Source organism: Carettochelys insculpta, chromosome 27, assembly GCF_033958435.1.
Source record: "Carettochelys insculpta isolate YL-2023 chromosome 27, ASM3395843v1, whole genome shotgun sequence".
In the NCBI taxonomy this organism is placed as follows: Eukaryota; Metazoa; Chordata; order Testudines; family Carettochelyidae; genus Carettochelys; species Carettochelys insculpta.
Window position 1 is genome coordinate 12,623,463 of NC_134163.1, and position 18,003 is coordinate 12,641,465.

General features: G+C 44.5%; 1 protein-coding gene across 8 annotated transcripts in view; it reads right to left on the reverse strand.

Annotated features, from left to right (window-relative positions):
- SBNO2 (strawberry notch homolog 2) overlaps positions 1 to 18,003 on the reverse strand; it is a 115,706-nt gene that overhangs the window by 44,679 nt on the left and 53,024 nt on the right. For 2 of the 8 annotated variants that reach the window (XM_074978667.1, XM_074978668.1), the window contains exon 1: positions 6,088 to 6,272. The exons of the other annotated variants lie outside the window; for them this stretch is intronic. In XM_074978667.1, the coding sequence (XP_074834768.1) occupies positions 6,088 to 6,132 (45 nt within the window). In that variant the 5' untranslated portion in view covers positions 6,133 to 6,272. Of the gene's footprint in view, positions 1 to 6,087; positions 6,273 to 18,003 lie in introns of those variants that run through there. 8 annotated transcript variants of the gene reach the window in all.

Here is an 18,003-nt window from a genome sequence, read left to right on the forward strand (position 1 = left end):
ATTCTTTAAAAGTTCTTGAATGTGAACACAGAACAGCCCAACTCAGGACTGGTCATTTCAGGTGAATCACTTGGTATTATTTGATTATCACGGAGAAAATCAGACTCAGCAAGTTATCGAGCAGCAAGCCAGGGTGTGAATCTGCAGCACTCCAGCTTGCCTTGCTGCGACATCCTCTGTGGACCCCTCTATCATGCAGTGAAAGTGCCAGAATGCAGCTCAGCATATTGCTTCAAAGCACAGTTTGCTAAGCCAGGAGTTTTCAAACTTGGAGTGGCAGCTTGTAAGGGTGAGCTGCTGGCCATGACATCCTTTGTTTACCTGAGTATCTGCTGGGACGGACACTTCCAGCTCCCAGTGGCAGCGGTTCATCCTTCTTGGCCAATGAGAGCTGTGAAAAAGCGATAGGCCTGGCCAGCACTGCTTCCTGCAGCTCCCCACAGCCAGTTTGGGGCTCTGTCTATACTAGACATAGCAATCGACCGCTGATATGCAATTTCAGCTCCACCAACTGCGTAACTAAAATTGACTTATCAGCCTTCTCCTGCTCGGGCTGTCCTCACGGAAGAAGGCTGACAAGAGAGTTTCTCCTGTCGGCCTTCCTTAATCCTCACCACTCGTGAGGAGTTCTGGGGTTGATGTTGACCCTGGAAAGTGACGTTTCACACGTGCGTGAAACAACAACATGGAAGAGTGACCTCCTCAGGGTCGATTTTCAGCAGTAGTGTGGAAATGGCCTCAGTGAAATGCAGCCACCGGGAGCTATAAGCAGCCATGCCTGCAAACATGTGGGTAAACATAGTGTCTCCCGGCCCACCAGTGACTTACCCTTAAAAGCGTGACCCAAGGTTGGAAAACCCCTGTGCAAAGCTTCACTCTGGGATTTTCACTGAAGTGTACCAGTGTCCACATGGGACCTTACCAAGCAGCAAGATGGAGCGCTACAGATCCCCACCCTGGCTTGCCCAGCGTTGATTCATTTCGTAGATGAGCCCACGGCTCAGGCAAGGATATGCAATGAATGAGTTTGTGCTCACGGTACACAATGTGAGACAGCCCTCGTTTGGAAGCCGGGAGATGGACAGGCATTTGCTGAAAGCCACAGAGCCAAATGATGCGCATCTGTGCTTGTGTTCTCGGAAGCAGAGTGGACACCTCAGATGAGATGGAGCAAAGGGGAGCGGTGGGGTGCTGGATGTGTAAAGGGTTCAGTTTATACAGTGATTCTTCACTATTTTTATTCGGGAGACCTCTCCAGAGTCCCCATCACAGAGGGATCCACCTCAGCACTTAACTCAACATTTTTCACGCAAAACACCACTGCCAGTTTCCAGCCCACAGCGTGGGAAGCTTGAGCTCAGAGCACAAGCATGAGGAGAAGAGTCAGGTGGTCTTGTGCCTGATCTTGGCTGAGCTGTTTACCTGTTATTCCCTCAACTTTGCCTCCACTTCCTCATTTGTAAAATACTTCCACTATCACATACACACTCAGGGCTCTGAATCCTGCAATCTGAGTTCAACTCTCAGTGGGACCTAGTGGTGCTGGGAGAGTTAGTTAAGAATATTCATGCAAGCCTTTGAACGTACATGCTCATTTAATATAGGTAACAAAAACATCAGTTCAATGTATAGGTTTCCTGTAGCATCCTCACTCTGCCTCAATTCCAGCTGCACCAACTTCCAAGCCACGACTCCTTGAATTCCCGGGCCCCAGGAAAACACTTCTTCCATAATGCCCCCACGAGCCAAGCTAAATGTTAATAAAACTCTCCTTCCTCTACGCTTCCCAGCAGTGAGCCTCTTCCCTGATCCCCTCAGACTGAAGCTCTTGAGGGCAGAAATTAGTTCTATTTTTGTGTGGTGTAGTGCTGAGCACCTGATAAACTCTTCTGAGGAACCTCATCTCTTCCATAGGCTTTAAGTCAGGCCCACATGGAACAGGAACAGCCCTTCTCGTTTCTTGCTCACACTCTAGAACTGCAGATCCTACCCTCCCACCAACCTACTGACCAAGAATAACACATCAGAGCAGTTAGCAATGGAGACAGAGTCTGGTTCTTTCCCCTGTTCCCACTCTGTCCCTAACAAAAACTCTCCAAAGACTAGTCTAACAGTCTAGTTTTAAATGCTGTATGATAAGACTTATTTTATTAGATGATCAAAATCAATCACAAGAAAAGAGAGACAATAAATACAATCTGCAAGAGTAAAAGTGTTCTTTGGCCAATCCTTATTGGCTGGTGAATAACCATCCTGAATACCACCAAAACAATGAGAAGTCCTGTGACACCTTACAGACTAACAGATTTTTGGAGCATAAGCTTTCGTGGGCAAAGACTCACTTTGTCAGCTTTTGTGGGTCTTTGCCCATGAAAGCTCATGCTTCAAAAAAATCTAACCGTCTATAAGGTGCCACAGGACTTCTTGTTGTTTTTGCAGATACAGACTAAGAAGTTCTGATACTTCCATCCTGAATACCACCATTCTAGTCACTTAGCGAGTGTATAACTGAGCAGTGACCATAGAAGTCACTGATAAATGCCAAGGAACTCTACAAAATGTCCTCGTCCTTCAAAGCAAAAGCCCAGCTAACAGGAATCACACAGGGAGCTCCCCTGAGCAAGCAGGGCACCACAGCGTGGTTACATGCCAGCCACAGCCAGGGCAATGAGCTTGCTGAATTGCATTCCGATGTTTTTCTTCTGGAAGGGGATCAGTTCAGGAACAAACATTTGCAAAATATGGCAAAAGCGAAGCAAAAACGGAAGGGTGAGCAGGAAGTGGCAAGGAGGGCAAAGGAGGGCAGCAGCTAGGAAGGAAAAGCCTAAGCTCTGTATATTAGTCCGGAGGAAGCAGAGTTCCAGGTGGGCTCTCACCAGGCCCTCTGCTGAATGTGTTACCCTGCAGTAGCACAAACATCCAGACACCACTGAGCTCATCAGCTCTCCTTCATGTGAACCCCATTTGCCCAGCCTCTGGTAACTGTCTTTGCTTGTTCCTTTGTGCTGAGATGGGGAATAGGAAATTAACCCCAACTGCAAAAATATCAAAAGAAATATCAGTGTTGAAAATGACCCCTTGGCTTACATTTAAGGCCCTATCAAATTGCAACTCCCCATACAATAACCTTGCAATACTCCCCACCCTTACACACACACAAACACACACTCTCTCTCTCTCCCTCACTCCCCTTTTTAGGTCAGAAGTCCTACACATTACAACCCAATGAAATTTCAGAGTTAAATAGTGGAAATCAGAAATTTTATGAGCTTGAAAATTCTGTAACAGTGCAATTGACTAAAATGCACCATGAATTTGGCAGGGCTCTGCCCATGCTAGATTGCTGCCCTGGGCTGCTCACAACGTAATTCAGGCAGATGGAATACACCAGTTTGCAAACGGACTGACATGCTTGCTTTGCATACCTGCAATACCCACAATTTCACAACCTGCCTTGGCAAATTACTGCACTGTCTCACATGGAGCTATGGGAGCTGTTTTAGTTTTCAGGGATGGAAAGCAAAGGAAAAGATGCTAGTTAAGTCAGAGCTGGTCTACGTTGCCACTTAAGTTGATGCAACTTATGCCGCTCAAGGATACAAAAATCACACACCTAGGTGACGTTAGTTATGGCGACTTAAAGCTGTGTTCACATCACACTGTCAGCAGGAGACACGCTCCTGCTGACAGCTTCTGCCTCTCATGGAGATGGAGTAATTATGCCAATGGAAACTACTGGAACAGTGCACTTCCACCACATGCACTGCAGCTACACCTGTGTAATGCAGGAGTACAGATTTGCCCCTAGCCAATGGCTTGCGAAAAGCTCAAGAGGGTCAGCATGCAAACGCCGGGAAGTGCCCCCTTCTGCAATGTGACTGCTCTAATTGTGAAACAACTGGCACTCCCCAGAAAAGAATGTTATCAACTGGTAATGAAACGGAGTTAAATCTGTGCTGGCTACAGGGAGATCTTTAGTAGAAAGGTGACACATTCTCAATAGACAACTGGGGAAAGCTGGAAACCAGCTGGGGTACGACACAGAACAAAGATGGCTAAAGTTATCAGTGGAGAGATGGCAAATAAGTCAGAGCAATAGTGGTGCAGCATGGTCTGGAAAGGGGAGGAGGGCACAAGCTTCTATGACACTAGATCCCTGATTTGGAAAGAGCATTGTGTGTTCCGCTGCCTTTTTACATCTCTGGGTATGGGTAGCGACTGAGGCACTAGAAAGGCCACATGGGACCAGGTGTTCTGGAGAGATACACTCCTTTTAATCCTCCAGAACTTACTTTGTTCGGCTAGTAGTTAGCACTTCCCACCAGAGTAGATCACAGCTTTTTAGATAAATAGCTCTTTTCCATTTTGCAGAAAAAGAAACTGAAGCTAATTGAATTCTTAGGGCTTATCTTATGCAGGGAAGTTGGGCTGGAATAAAATAGGCTGTGACCTTAAAGCACTACAGCTGTTCCAGAATAATTCCCTGTGCAGGCAGTTTTATTCTGGAATAAGAGTACCTTTTTTTGGTTTGGGTTAATCCACTTCCACAACCTAGGCTGCAAATTCTGGATGAGTCAGATAGGAATGGGCCTTTCGGCAGGAAGTTAAGAGGGAGAGAGGCAGGACTGTGTGTCCCTGATCTGTGCATCGTGGCATTACAAGCTCATCTTGGAAAGCATATAGAATGTTTGATTCCAAATCTAATTTCTGAACTGACTGCCTTCTGGCACAGATTCTTCCCAGTTTTAGAGCAATGACAGGAGCATGGAATGGAAACAAAAGCATTTAAGTCTTTTTTGGTGAAAATCAAGTTCAGAACTAACAGTTCTGCAAGTTACACATGCAATAGGAGATTATAGGAGTATATTATAAAATGCCTAGTTAAAAGGCAATCAAGCCCTAGCAGACCGACCATTTAATAAGAGTTTCACAAGTAGAGAATAGTAAGTCAATGCAAAAACGCAGATGCCATGTAATTTCACCAACATAATGTATATTTACAACAAAGCTGAAAGAGCATAACTCACTGTTTTATTAACATTCACAAATTAATTCGAGCACTTCTGCTCAAAAGAAGGTGGAAAAGGATGATTTAGCAACACCAGGCCAGTTACATGACTGTCTTTTGATTATTTCAAATTCCCAGTTCAACTGTGGAAGATATTAATGATGTACTGCATTTTGGTTAATTACTGATCCTTCCCCAATTGATTCACTCTTGTGAAAGTGATCAAATGGAATAACAGTAAAAGCAATACAGTTACAACTCTTTCTCCTAGCAACCAGAGCTCTGATTTCTCCTGCACTCAAAGCAAGTTTTTATTAAAACAAATGAAAAAACAGGTGAAATCTAAATACAGAAAGTGTGTGCACTTAAAAATATTTTTGGCCACAAACCCCTTGGTATGAATGGGTTATTTATTGGCTAGTCCTCCCCATAGACAGTATTGAGGAAATATGACTACTGTCTTCTAAGACAGTAAAACACCTGTTCCATTTGGTTTCCTAAAGTAATAATAAAACCCCCAGCACAGCACAAAAGGTAAAAAGCCGGTCAGGTAAAATTTTGCTTCTAAAGAACAAATTAAGCAAACTGGGTCTCAGATTACTTTTAAATTTCTCCTTCTAATTTACTGAGCTGCAACTTGCACATGCAGTAAAGAGGAAGTTTTCTAGCCATGAAAATCACAGTCCTTCTAACCATAATGCTACAAACTTGCAGTCCTGGTTCGACTGGCAGGACTTCACTGTACTTCTGTATAAATTCTCTGGAATTTGGAATAAAATTTTTGAAAGCATATAGCGTTATAAAAAAAAAAAAAATCTTCCACAGTTTTCCCTGCCTCAAAGTTTCTCAGTTCCAGAATTCCAACTGGTTAGGAATGGTCTGTGTGCTTTGCCTCTTATACCGTAATACAGAGTGAAGCTTTAAAATAGTAACCCTTTCCTTATTCTGTTACATCAATAACTGAAGCTCTGAAATTCTACCACCTATTTATAAACAGGCACACATCCTCAAAAACAGCTAAAAGTCCCCTACCCTGTGAACAGAATCCAAACTATCATGGGAAAAGCAGTAAATGTTACCTTGTAAAGAGATGAGAACTTTAGCCAAAATTGCATTTGGGACATTTTAAAACAGCATTCAACTCGTTGCAAGAAGAGCAGAACTTGGGCAAAAGAGTGAGACGTGCTTTTTCAGTACATAATGGAGAAAGATCCTCATTCATGACAGCAGCAGCGGCAGCAGCCAGAAAAAGATCTCATGAAGGTTGAAAGAATTCATACACGCCAAAGGAAGGAGTGAAAATGGTGGAAAAAAAGTCAGTCTACATAGCGCGGCTGTCCTAAGCCTGTAGATATTTGCATACAGTGTTTAGTCATGAAGTAGAGTGCTTTTACTTCCTCTAAGTACGGGAGCTGACTTTCAGGAAATGATGCCTGCTTGGTAAGTCAGTGAAATTACTGGCAGTGCGATGAGAATTACTGTATGTGGTGTAATTCAACCACACATGCACTGTAAACAAAGCCGAGCTCCTCGATAGGTTCAGTTTGACTTCGGACAGAAGCAGAGTCTATGTCAAGTACCTCTCTCTTCAGTAAGCCGGGGCACAGCTTACTCAACTCCCCTGCCCCGCCGACCCTCCCTTTTAACCCTAGTTGGAGAGAAAAAAAAAAAAAAAAAAAGCTAGAATGGACAAAAGAAAGCCATCTACTGTCTTCACATTTGTTTGCTCTTTTCTTAGAGATTTAGGGGTTCCGATGAACTGACAGCTGTGTGGAGACAGGAAAAGGGACTAGAAGAAGGCATCTAAACAGGATTTAAGCACAAGGTTGGTTAGAGACTGCCCTAAGGGGAAGACAGATGCCAAATGGACAAGTAAAATGTTACTTGCAAAGTTTTGTGGTATGAGGAACCTGTCATTTGAAGGTCTCTCTTCAGTTCTGGGAAAGAGAATGAGATGCATCCGTGTGCTTCTTTCCAGCGAGATTAATAATACTATTACAGATCATATTCTGGAGTGACAATACTAAGCAGCTTCTAGCACCTGGAAAAAGAGGGAGTGAACCTCTTCACTTCCTCCAAATTGAGAGCTGCTCCTGATTAACCCCACTTTGCCCACGTTTGCTACATTGTTCTGGCCCGCTGTGTGGGAACTGAATTACATGTGGGTTAAAAGCCAGAGGAACAGATCCAGCAGCGATAGTACGTTCACTAGCTATGCAGCTCTCTACTAAATGCTCTTATGCCACTGTGCTGGTAAGGAAGTTATAGTTGCCTGGCTGAACGAGCTGTTACATAACATGTAACTCAGTGAGTTGAGTGCTAAAGCCAATGGCTGGTATACCAGATAGAAATCTGCTCCTCTTTCCCACCACCTCCCTTTCCACCTGAGCAGGACACTTTCCAAAAGTGCATCAGACTGAAATCACACTCCTACTTTTCCTGAGCTAGATTGGGAGGTTCAGAGACTGTTTGGGAGATGTGGAAAAGGAACACCTGATAAAAGTTTTCTGGCTCTGCAGTGAACAGCAGGAATAAATGGGTTTTTAGCCCCACACAAGAAACAAAAGTAAGAGCCCAACTTACTGAAACGGTACTTCTCAGGACAGCAAACAGCCGAAGAGTGAGGCTATATGTATACTAGCCTGGAAGATTGATCCATTCGGAGTTGATCTTCGGAGGTTTGATTTCATGGGTCTAACAGAACTGCACAAAATCAACTTGTCAGGGCTCACATTCAACCCCCATGCTGCTCATGAGGCAGAAGGAGTGAGGAAGGTTGACAGGAGCAACCCTCCCATCAACCTTTTTCAGTAGGCACAGCCAAGTACACAGTGCAGGTAGGTCGATTCTAGCTACACAACTGCTGTAGCTACAACGGCATATCTATGGTTGACTTACTTTGCCTAGTATAGACATAGCCTGAATGTCTGTTTGAAATCGGGGGCTTTGGGGTCAAGAGACTGGCAGAAGAGGCAAACTACGAGGGGGAGCTGTGGAAGAGGGGAACTGTGCCTGAAACCTGAGAGGCAATTCCATGGAGTGGTCCCCTCTGTGGATGCTGAGGATTGGAAGAACACATGTGACGTGGAACAGATTCTTTTCTCTGGAGGATCCTCTGCTTACAATGTCCTGCCCCTGGAGATCCCAAGAAGCCCAATCTCCGGAAACATGAGTGTCAGGTCAAAATACATTTCTGCAGGTGTGTACCCAGCAACAGAGATGCACAACATTCTGAGCCTGGAAAAATCACTTCTAGGACCTCCACTTGTGAAAGCACCTCCACATTGGAAAGAGAGATGGGGTCTGTTGTTTGGGTACATAATTGTGATGCTTATATGGTAACTAAGTGCCACGGTGGCAGGTGCATTAGAATTGCGTCTAGGATAGAGATTTGAGCCCTTTTGGTGAAAGGCCTGACTTTAAATACCTTCCCCATTTGACCAGGCAGGAAGGAAAATGTCTTTCCTTTGGTGCTCTGGGGCTCCAGATCTCTGACTGTCGTCTCAGTCAGAAGAGCAAGTGATAGGGGAAAAAAGAGGAGGGGTTGTGATGGGGAAGGAAGCTGCCACCTTGAGTGCTTTGCAAGGTTTCTTCTCAGAGCACATAAGGATGAATTCACATGGATTTAACTCTCCCACAAACAAGAAAGAATGGAACTTGCTAAGAATACAGTGAATCGACAGGGAGACAGGTTCTGCGGGCTGACGACAGCTGACGAATTTGGTTTTTATATGCAGCTGGCTTTGGGTAGAGAAAGGCAGTTGGCACGCCACTTCTGCTTGTGTCATTCAACTGCATTTTCAATCACCCAGTAGAGGCTCTAGAGCTTGGAATAGGAGTTTTAGTTACGATATGCTGGTACAGAGTTAGATCGAATACATTTTAAAAAAGTATCTTTAATTTCTGAAAGCCTTGCTGCCGGTAACTGAGTTGTTTGTGCCCTAGATTTAAACCACTATCTCCTGTCAAATCAGTGAAACTACAGACCACCACGGCTCTGCTACTTACATACCCCTTGAAAAAGGGTGGGCTATTTCCTGTTTCATAATTCTCAGTGGACAAATGAGGCGAAATGAAAGCCACAAAAGTTTAGCATCAAAATGAAGTGAGACTAGTGAAAAACATTTGCAAATAATTATCAGGATTGCTAATTTGATGGAATTATTTTTCAATTATAACCCCCCAGGGATTAGGTAACCCACTGGGGAAGAACAACCTCTGCCTTTTGTCAGTCTTAAAGGTGAAGATATGCAACGACTCCTCCACTTAAGCACCAATGATTCATGGGAAGGCAGATGCTGATGAACTGTTCTAAGAAAATGTGCTATCCAATCAATGCTACCAACATTCATTACACCCACTAATTTCCAACAAAAAACAGTGTAAAACCAGGTTAATAACTGCACACATTTTCAGCTTAACTAAATACTGTCCTTACATCATTCAAAATATGCTGGTTTATTTGATCTATTTCCATTTCAATATCAAGAGCAATCTGTTGGCCATTGGCTACAGCCCAGAATGCTACTGGGGTGTACAAAATTTGCAGTCACCTGCTCACTTTTTAGTAAACAAACTATAATACAACAAATCAAATCCAAGCAGAGAAGTTGCAGATGAGGGAGCAACTCTGTCTCCTGAACAGACAAGAGAAAGAGACAGACTTTCAAAAGTAGCTTGGAGCCTAAAGATGTGGAAAAGCACCCATGCGGATTTTCAAAATCGCCTACATATGTTATGTGCCTTAACTCCCATGGGGCTTTAAAACCCACAAAGTACCTTCTAGCATCCTTAAGATGCCTAAATATCTTGGCAAATCTGGCCCATAATCTCCTCAACAGAAGCAGAGTCATGTATTAAGTGGATACTTGATCAGTGAAGGGAAGAAAGCTGGTCCTTATTTGCTTTGAAAAATGATCAAGTACTAGTTAAGGGGAAAAAGGCAGCTGAAAGTTCTAGCAGCTCCATTTTCCTTCACAAAGTTGTCTTTCCAGTGGTATGCATGATGGGATAGCATGAACTGTACATGCCAGCTCCACTTTTCCTGCTTCCCTAATTTTACGCAAGACTGGTGCAAGGAACTACACTGACTTTTGGCAGTCTTGTGTGTCAGACAGTCAATGCTGCCTTGCAAAGTAAACAAACATCCACATTTTTCTAGTCTAATTCTGACAGCTAACGGTGGGGGGCAAACAAAGAGAGGTACGGAACCAATAAGGCCATTTCCTACACATCCTTGGATCACCTGACAGAATTATGTCTAAATATCCGCAACGTCCATTGTTTTAAATGAATGGTTTATGTCTGATTGTGTTCTACTCCATGTGACAGGGCTACTGGTGCTCCTCCAAGAACTAAAAACAGTGGGTGGCAATTAAGGCAAATCAGCCAGGTTGTAACCTGCACAGAGACACACACCTCTAGGGGAGGCTTGCATAATATACTATTTCACACTTTCTCCTCCAGAGACCAGACAAAGAAAGGACTTTTGGATCAAAGGCCTAATTTTAAAAATTACTCAGGGCCTTCTTTCTGATCCAGAAAACAAACATCTGTCCAAGGGTTACTCCTCAACCCTTCTGGATTGGGAGGACTTGACCACAAACCCGATGAATACCCTTTGGATGGCTTTTAGCATGTGCATAGGAACTTGTGTGTCTATATGCTCCTCTATCATGCTTTTACCTTTAGAATGAATGTGCTTGCTCCGAAGGAGGTGTGCAGTAACTTGCAACTGTGGGCAATATTACTGACTGCATCCTTTAGAGAGAAAGGAAAGTGCATGTATTGGACTTGTTGGGGATATTGCAGTTTAATCTAGAGAGCGGTACAGCCCTGACAGCATGGTCAGGAGCAAGTCAGACCTGGCCTTTGCCCAAGAGAGGTGTCCCCAAAGAACCTAGGAACCTTTAAATGGGTGTTCTCAAAGAACCATGGAAGGGAAATATATTTGGAGTTACCCAAAACTGTGACAAGTAAACGGGCAAAGCCTTCTGCAAGACCCAACCCCCATATATTTAAAAATAGTAACACAGAGAAATTGGGAAACATTTTAGAATGAAAACAAACTTGTGGCATAACAGTCAGTTCTGTTCTGAGGCCTGGTTCTTTTATTCTGGGCAGCAGTTAACCCAGCCTGACATGATGGCTGTAAGTGGGGGATCTCAGTGTACATGTGTTTTGGGTTCAATGTGGAAAACTTAAGGCTATGTAACAGACTTCCCCCACCCCGTTCCCCAGATAGCTCATAACAACTCATCTAGTCCAAAGGAACAGGAAAAAGATTTGTTTGGCAAGCCACCAATTTGTACATGTAGTCAAGAGAGCATAATTGGAGGCAGGGAGACTCGGATGAACAAACTGACTCAAGCCAATTCTGCTTCAAATTAAAGTAGCTATTTTTAAAACATTGCCCAAACCCCTATTAAATTACACCACCAGCATCTTACAAGCATTAACAGTTTTGCACTAGTTTTTCCCAATTTTCAGAGCTGTGTCAAAGGGTGGGGAGAGGGGACGAAACTTAAAAAATGAGTTTGCTTAGAATTTCTGTGAGGGCTCCAGGAATGCGGAAAACTTCCTCATGTTCTACTCTCTATTTCTGGAGTGTCTCTCTGTCTGTGGGGTGCTGTGTTTAAATCACAGTTTATCTAAACCAGAGGTGACTTACTGGCATGGGGCCTGCAGTGGGAGTTAGGGTAAGCTTGGGAAGGGTGGGCAGTGGCAGCTTCTAAGCCCCAGAAGGAGCGGGACATTGACTGGATGGTGGAGTGGAAGCTGGGGACTGAACACCTCCAGATAGCCCTTCCTGGCTGCCCCTAGGGCTATTAAAGAGCAAGTAATCTGGTAACGGAGTAACCACCAAAATTTCTGTTGGTTACTCAGTTAAGTGCAGAGCAGAAGGGTGGGGGATGGTTAAGAAGCTGAGCCGGCACGTAGGCTGGCTCAGCTTCTATCTCCCTTCCACACCAAACTGCCCGATCCTGGCCCAAGCAAGAATAGAGGCTGAATCGGCCACACCCTATTTACTGGGGGGAGGGGCGTGAGTAACCAGTAGCACTAACCTGTAGCAGATGCTTATGGGTTACTCATGGAACCAGATACTCTATTACATCCCTAGCTGCTGATAACAAGGCAGCCGCAATGTAAAGGGCTCCTGCCGGGCTGTCTAGCAGCCACTGCTATGGTAGCGGTGCCAGGGAGCCCCGGGCCCTGTTAAATTGCCAGGCCCAGAACAGGGCCTCTTTTGCTTGCTCTTGGTTGGTGATCCCATCGGTAGGATCTGGCAGCACTGCCGACGGCAGGGAGGAAAAAGGAAAGTGATGCTGAAAGTCAGCCATGCCTGGGAAGTACCACAGTTGCTCCTTGCTGTTACACTGTCCCGGCACTAGCTCATTTTCACCTCTGAACTCAACAGATTAAAACACTCCAAAACAATAGCAATAGTTCAGAAGGACGGAGGCTCAGCCATGAGCAGCCATGCAATTAGCTGAAGTCTGAGCCAGTTTTCTTTTCCATTGAGTTCTGGCAGTCCCATTCTGGGCACGTGGTGGGTAATATAGGACAATTTCATATATTAGTTATTTTGTATGTGAAATATCTCAAACTCTTACTGGTCCTGATTTGCCTCCACTGAAGTTAAAGGCAAAACTCCTGTTGATTTCAACAGATGCAGGATTAGTATGCCCTTAATGTGCTGAACCTCTTTCACTCAACTCTGCAAAGCACTGAATAGGAATAGACTTAAGCACCTGTTACATGCTTAGCTGAATTGGGCCTGTGACTAACAGATATTTCCTGCAATATCCTTGAAGTACCTTATTTCATTAATGTATTATTGTGGGCTGGAGGAGAGGTGACAGATGAGAGATCTGGGAGTTCAAAAGACTATATAAAAAATGGATCAGAAAAATATATCCTCAAATTACAGTAAGTGTTAAGTGGATTTCCCGGGGAATCCCCTTGAGGGAGAGGTACGTGCAAAGGCCCAACCCAAGTTATGCAAAACGGCAGCCCTTTGAAGCTACACCCTGAGGTGTATGTGTGCCAATACCTGCTCCTGTAGCACCTTAAAAACTAAATATTATTTATTAGGTGATGATCTTTTGTGGGACAGACCCACTTCGTGAGACCTGGAGAATAACCAGTAAGAGCCCAGTAAGCAGTGATAGTGTTGGTAATGCTGCTAGAGAATATTGACTTCCCGTGGTCCAGCAAATTCTCTCTTCCAGCACCGGTCAGTCCCCAAGGGTGACAGATTAGAGAAGTTCAACCTGTATTATGTGTATGACTGCTTCTGTAATTTCCACTCCATGCATCATGGTTTTTGCCCATGAAAGCTTATGCCCAAATCAAGCTGTTCATCTTTAAGGTACCACTGGACTCCTCTTTGTTTTTGCAGATATGGATTACGATAAGTACCCCTTTGACATGTAATGCCTAGGTAACTTAGTCAGATGATCATCTTTTGTTACAGCTTTCTGTCTCATAGAGCATCCCAGAGCATCCTCATCAGGTTTCATCTGACAATGTACAACTACGCTGAAGCACTGAGGGATAGCTGCCTAGATTTCCGCAGAATTAACTGACAGCAACGAATAGTAACGAAGAGGTAGTCATGTTAGTCTGTACTCCAACAAAACAAAAAACAGCAGAAGTGTAGCACTTTAAAGACTAACAAAATGATTTATTCAGTGGGTGAGCTTTCCTGGGACAGACCCCACTTCATCAGATCAACAGCAATGCAATTAGGCAGCATAACAGATGTGGATGTGCAAGCAGGAGACATGTGGCTCTTCTGTGAAAACATGGACATAATTCCCTCCTATTCACTGTGACCACATAAAATGAGACCTTACCACAAATTGTTCTTATCATCAAGTCGGGCCTAAGTAAACGTGAGCTATCTGCAATGACAGGGTTTTCTAATTGTGATGAAACCATGCAAAAACCCTGTCTAAACGCAACATTATGGGCCTCCTAGCAGGTAAAGCAACGTGTTAGCAAAATGCTTGGAAGGCAGCAGAGCCAGTTAAGTGTCTTCAAATTGATTTTAATGCCTGCGTCCCCCATGGACCTATATAACTTCAGAACAACAATAGGAAACTCCAGGTGGTTTTTTATTCCAGGAAGCTCTTTATTTCACCCAAAGGCAAGCCCTCCATACAATTAAATAACTCTTACATTGATTTCTTTAAAATTACCCCAGCTCTGGCACATGCAAAGATGCACTTTAATTAATATTTTCTGTGCCAATGGTTAATCTTTTTCTTTTCTACTAAAAAGGAGATCTCAACAAGAAAGTGCAAGGGGTGGAAAATAAAGGAGAAAAGGCCTGTTTATGATTACCATGCGGTCAGAAGTCCCACACGTACCACGAACTGCATAAAAATCACATCAGGCAAAGACTGTAATTGCATCTTTGTAACTTTATTACAAATTACTCTTCATAAAACACTAACTCATTCTTTCTCCCGTAACCCAGCCAGTCAACTGCAGATTGCCCTCCTTCCTCCAACAGTAGAACAATTCAGGAATAGCTGTTATGTAGTATTTCACGTCTGACAGACAGCAAATTCTAAACAACTACATGCATCTGACAAAGAGGGTATTTGCCTATGAAAACTTACACTCCAATAAATCTGTTAGTCTATAAGGCACCAAAGGACTTTCCATTGTTTATGCGGATACAGACTAACACAGCTACCCTTTGATACTTGTCAGCATATACTAATGTGTGCCATCTCTCTGTACAGAAATACAATCATGGATTTATGCAGTCCTTCATGAACAATACTGACATCCAGCTTGTATTTTCAGTTTTATGCCAGCTAACATTGTGATACCTTCCTTATGCTATTTAGATTCTCTAAATCAACTCTTGGGTGACAAGTTGCTGCACATTAACAGCCAGCTCCGAGTGTCCAGCACTAATCCCACCTCCAGCAGAAAGAGCTTTTCCCAGACTTTTGTCAGTGATGCATATGGACCTACCCAATTCACAGTCCATTTTGGTCAATTGCACTGTTATTGTAAATGGTAAGTTTTATGATTACAGCTATTTAAACCTGAAGTGTCATGGTGCTGTAATTGTAAAGTTACTGACTCAAAAAGGAGTTGGAAAGGGGAAGGACAGGGAGAGGGTTGTGGTGCTCCGACTTCCTTATTTCTACACGGCTGCTGGGGGCAGTGCTACCTTCAGAACTGGGCAGCTGGAGAATGGTGGCTGCCGGCCAGGTATCCAACTCCTAAGGCAGAACGACCAACAGAAGCAGTGCAGAAGGGTGGCATGGGATTACTACACTTACCTCTGTGCTGCTGCCTGCAGAACTGGGCCCCCAGACAGCAGCATCCACTCTGCAGCCACCCAGCTCTCAAGGCAGCAGTAAGCAATAGGAGGTGGCAATACCATGACACCTTAAAATAAACTTGCAATCCTCAGCAACTCCCTTTTGGGTCAGGACCCTTAATCTGCACATCACTGGTCCTTGCCATGAAATGTGTATAGTGTAACATCGTGGTATTCAATACTCTGTCCGTTCACCGCATGTGGTGAAGTGGTTCGTTAGAGCCAGACATGTGGAGTGCCCTTGGTGGGACAAGCATGCGGCAGCAGGGGCAGCTCTTTCTGTGGCTTGCTTGGGGCCACAGGACAGCTTGCTCGAGGCAACTTGCAGCTGGGCAGCTCAGGGATGGGTGGCTCCGGTGAGCCATCAGCAGTTTGCGTGGGGGTGGGGCAGGGGGATGCCTGGTGGGGGAAGTGCCTACCTTGGGAGGAGCTGCACCTAGTGAAGCAGGTGACTGTCTGGGTGGGTGGGTGGGTGAGTGTGTGTGTGTGTGGAGAGGGAACAGCGCAATTGTTAAATTTCTTTCGGACTCCACTGGGGTAAAAGCACACAAAGCCGATTTCATTGGGAGAGGTGGAGGGAGCGATGACAGAGGGGAGGACCTAACTTCAAATACTTTGTGATATTAGAAATCAGGAACTTTGCAGCATCTTGAAACTAAACTGAACAAATGGGTGCACTGTTTATAGTCCCGACCAACTATTCCAGTACCCAAGCCCAGAGGAAGAAAAGAGGACAAAGGGGAAGAGAGGAGAGGTGACAAACTTGTCATTGTCTTAAAATGGCATTTTCAGCAGGAGTCATGAAGGGGAAATGAGCTCTTTGTTTGGTTTAGGCTGTTATCTGATCCAGTGCAGGTTAAGGATATGGTTTTGTACTTATATTTTTGGGTGTGGTGCTCCCTGGCGGCTTCATACCAAATTAGTTATGGGTGTTGGGTTTCACGGACAATCCATCCCTAGACGAAGCACGCTCATCCACAGACTGAGGGGGGTATGGAGGTGTCACACAAATCACTGCGTGCGGGGAGACCTTTACTTTCTCTTTCAGAATTCACGAGCTTCCTATGTATAGTTCTAAGAGGGAGTTGCTTCAGCTGCGCTCCAGCCTCTTCTGTGACCAGTGGAATTTAAAGATCGGTGTGGTCTCTAATTCTGGTGTCTTGCATCAGATCTACTACTCAAACAGAGATCCCGATCACTGAGCACGTGGGCAGCCACCCAGGAGAGTTTCAAGCGCCACCCAGCTGATTAGCAGAGCATCCACCGTGCTCACAGCTGGCAGCGTGTGTTGCTACTGGTGCTAAACATAACCACATTTATTCCACGTGTGAATGGAAAAAATTAGAGGGGACATTACATCTGAGCAGTTGTCCTCAGCCCTGCCCATGGGGTGGGGGAAGGGACAGTTGCACACCAGCCCAGCACCTCCCTGCTGCCAGCCCTTCAGGGCTGGCTGGACTGCACTGAAAGGGGCTCTGGAGCGTGCTGCGCGGGACTCCATCGGCAATGTAAAGGGCCTAGTGTTCTGGCTGCCACTACCACAGTAACTGCAGTGGCAGGAGGGAGCTTTGGATCCTTTTGAATCGCCAGGCCCTGGGGCAGTTGCCCCCACTGTCCCTCCCTGAGAGCAGGCTTGTTCTCTTACCTTCTATTATCTTTGGGTTGAAATCAATTGAAATATCTCTTATCTACCTCCAGCAGCTATCAACGATTAACAACTTACTTACAAATACTTTGGTTCATTTTCACTTTGACTCAAGCTCTCTGGAGCACTTCTCCACACATTACAGATATGGGCTGCAGCTGAACTGCATTACTTATTATTTCACCATTTTTTTCCTGCTACTATAGTGAGTTTTGCCCTCCCCTGGCGGTAGGACACATCCTAGTAGAACAGAACTACAACAGGACACTACCAGTGACTCTGCCATGGTCTGCATCCCCCAAGCCCACCTTCAACTCCCTTCTCACTTGTCAGCACACAAAGGCATATCTATGCAAATACCAGAGACAAAGGAACCCAAAGCCAATGCTTAGGTCTGTTTCACGTAGGATGCTGTGTATGGCCAACTTTTTGCCAAAAGATTTTTTTAATTAAGTGATAGGCTAAGGAGTAGACCAGGCCAGTTTTATGAATTAAGTATTTTTATACGAGTATTACAAATCCATGCCCAAGTATGCCAGCTAGAGCCTCCCAAAATAAGCAGTTTATAATGGTAATAATTAGCCACTATAACAGGTACAGAGGACAGCACTATTATCATACACACGATATGGCTATGAAAAAGAACTACTGATGCAAGCACAAATTTTCAGTACAGTAGAACCTCAGGGTTTCGAACTGAGTAGTCAACCATGCCCCTCATCTGGAACTGAGATGTGCCATCAGGCAGCAGCAGAGACTGAAGAAAAAAGAGCAGCAGCAACTACAACACAGTACTGGGTTAACCGTAAACTATCAAAACATACAGGCAAAGTTTTAACAAAAGATTTGACAAGATGAAGAGAGGGTTTCTGTGCTTGTTTCATTTAAGTTAAGAGCCAGGCTTTTCTTCTGGTCACAAGGGGACAAAGAAAAGTGGTAAACTACAAAATGGAGGAAACGTTCAACAAATCAATGCCGTGATTCTTGGACCAAACTCCATGC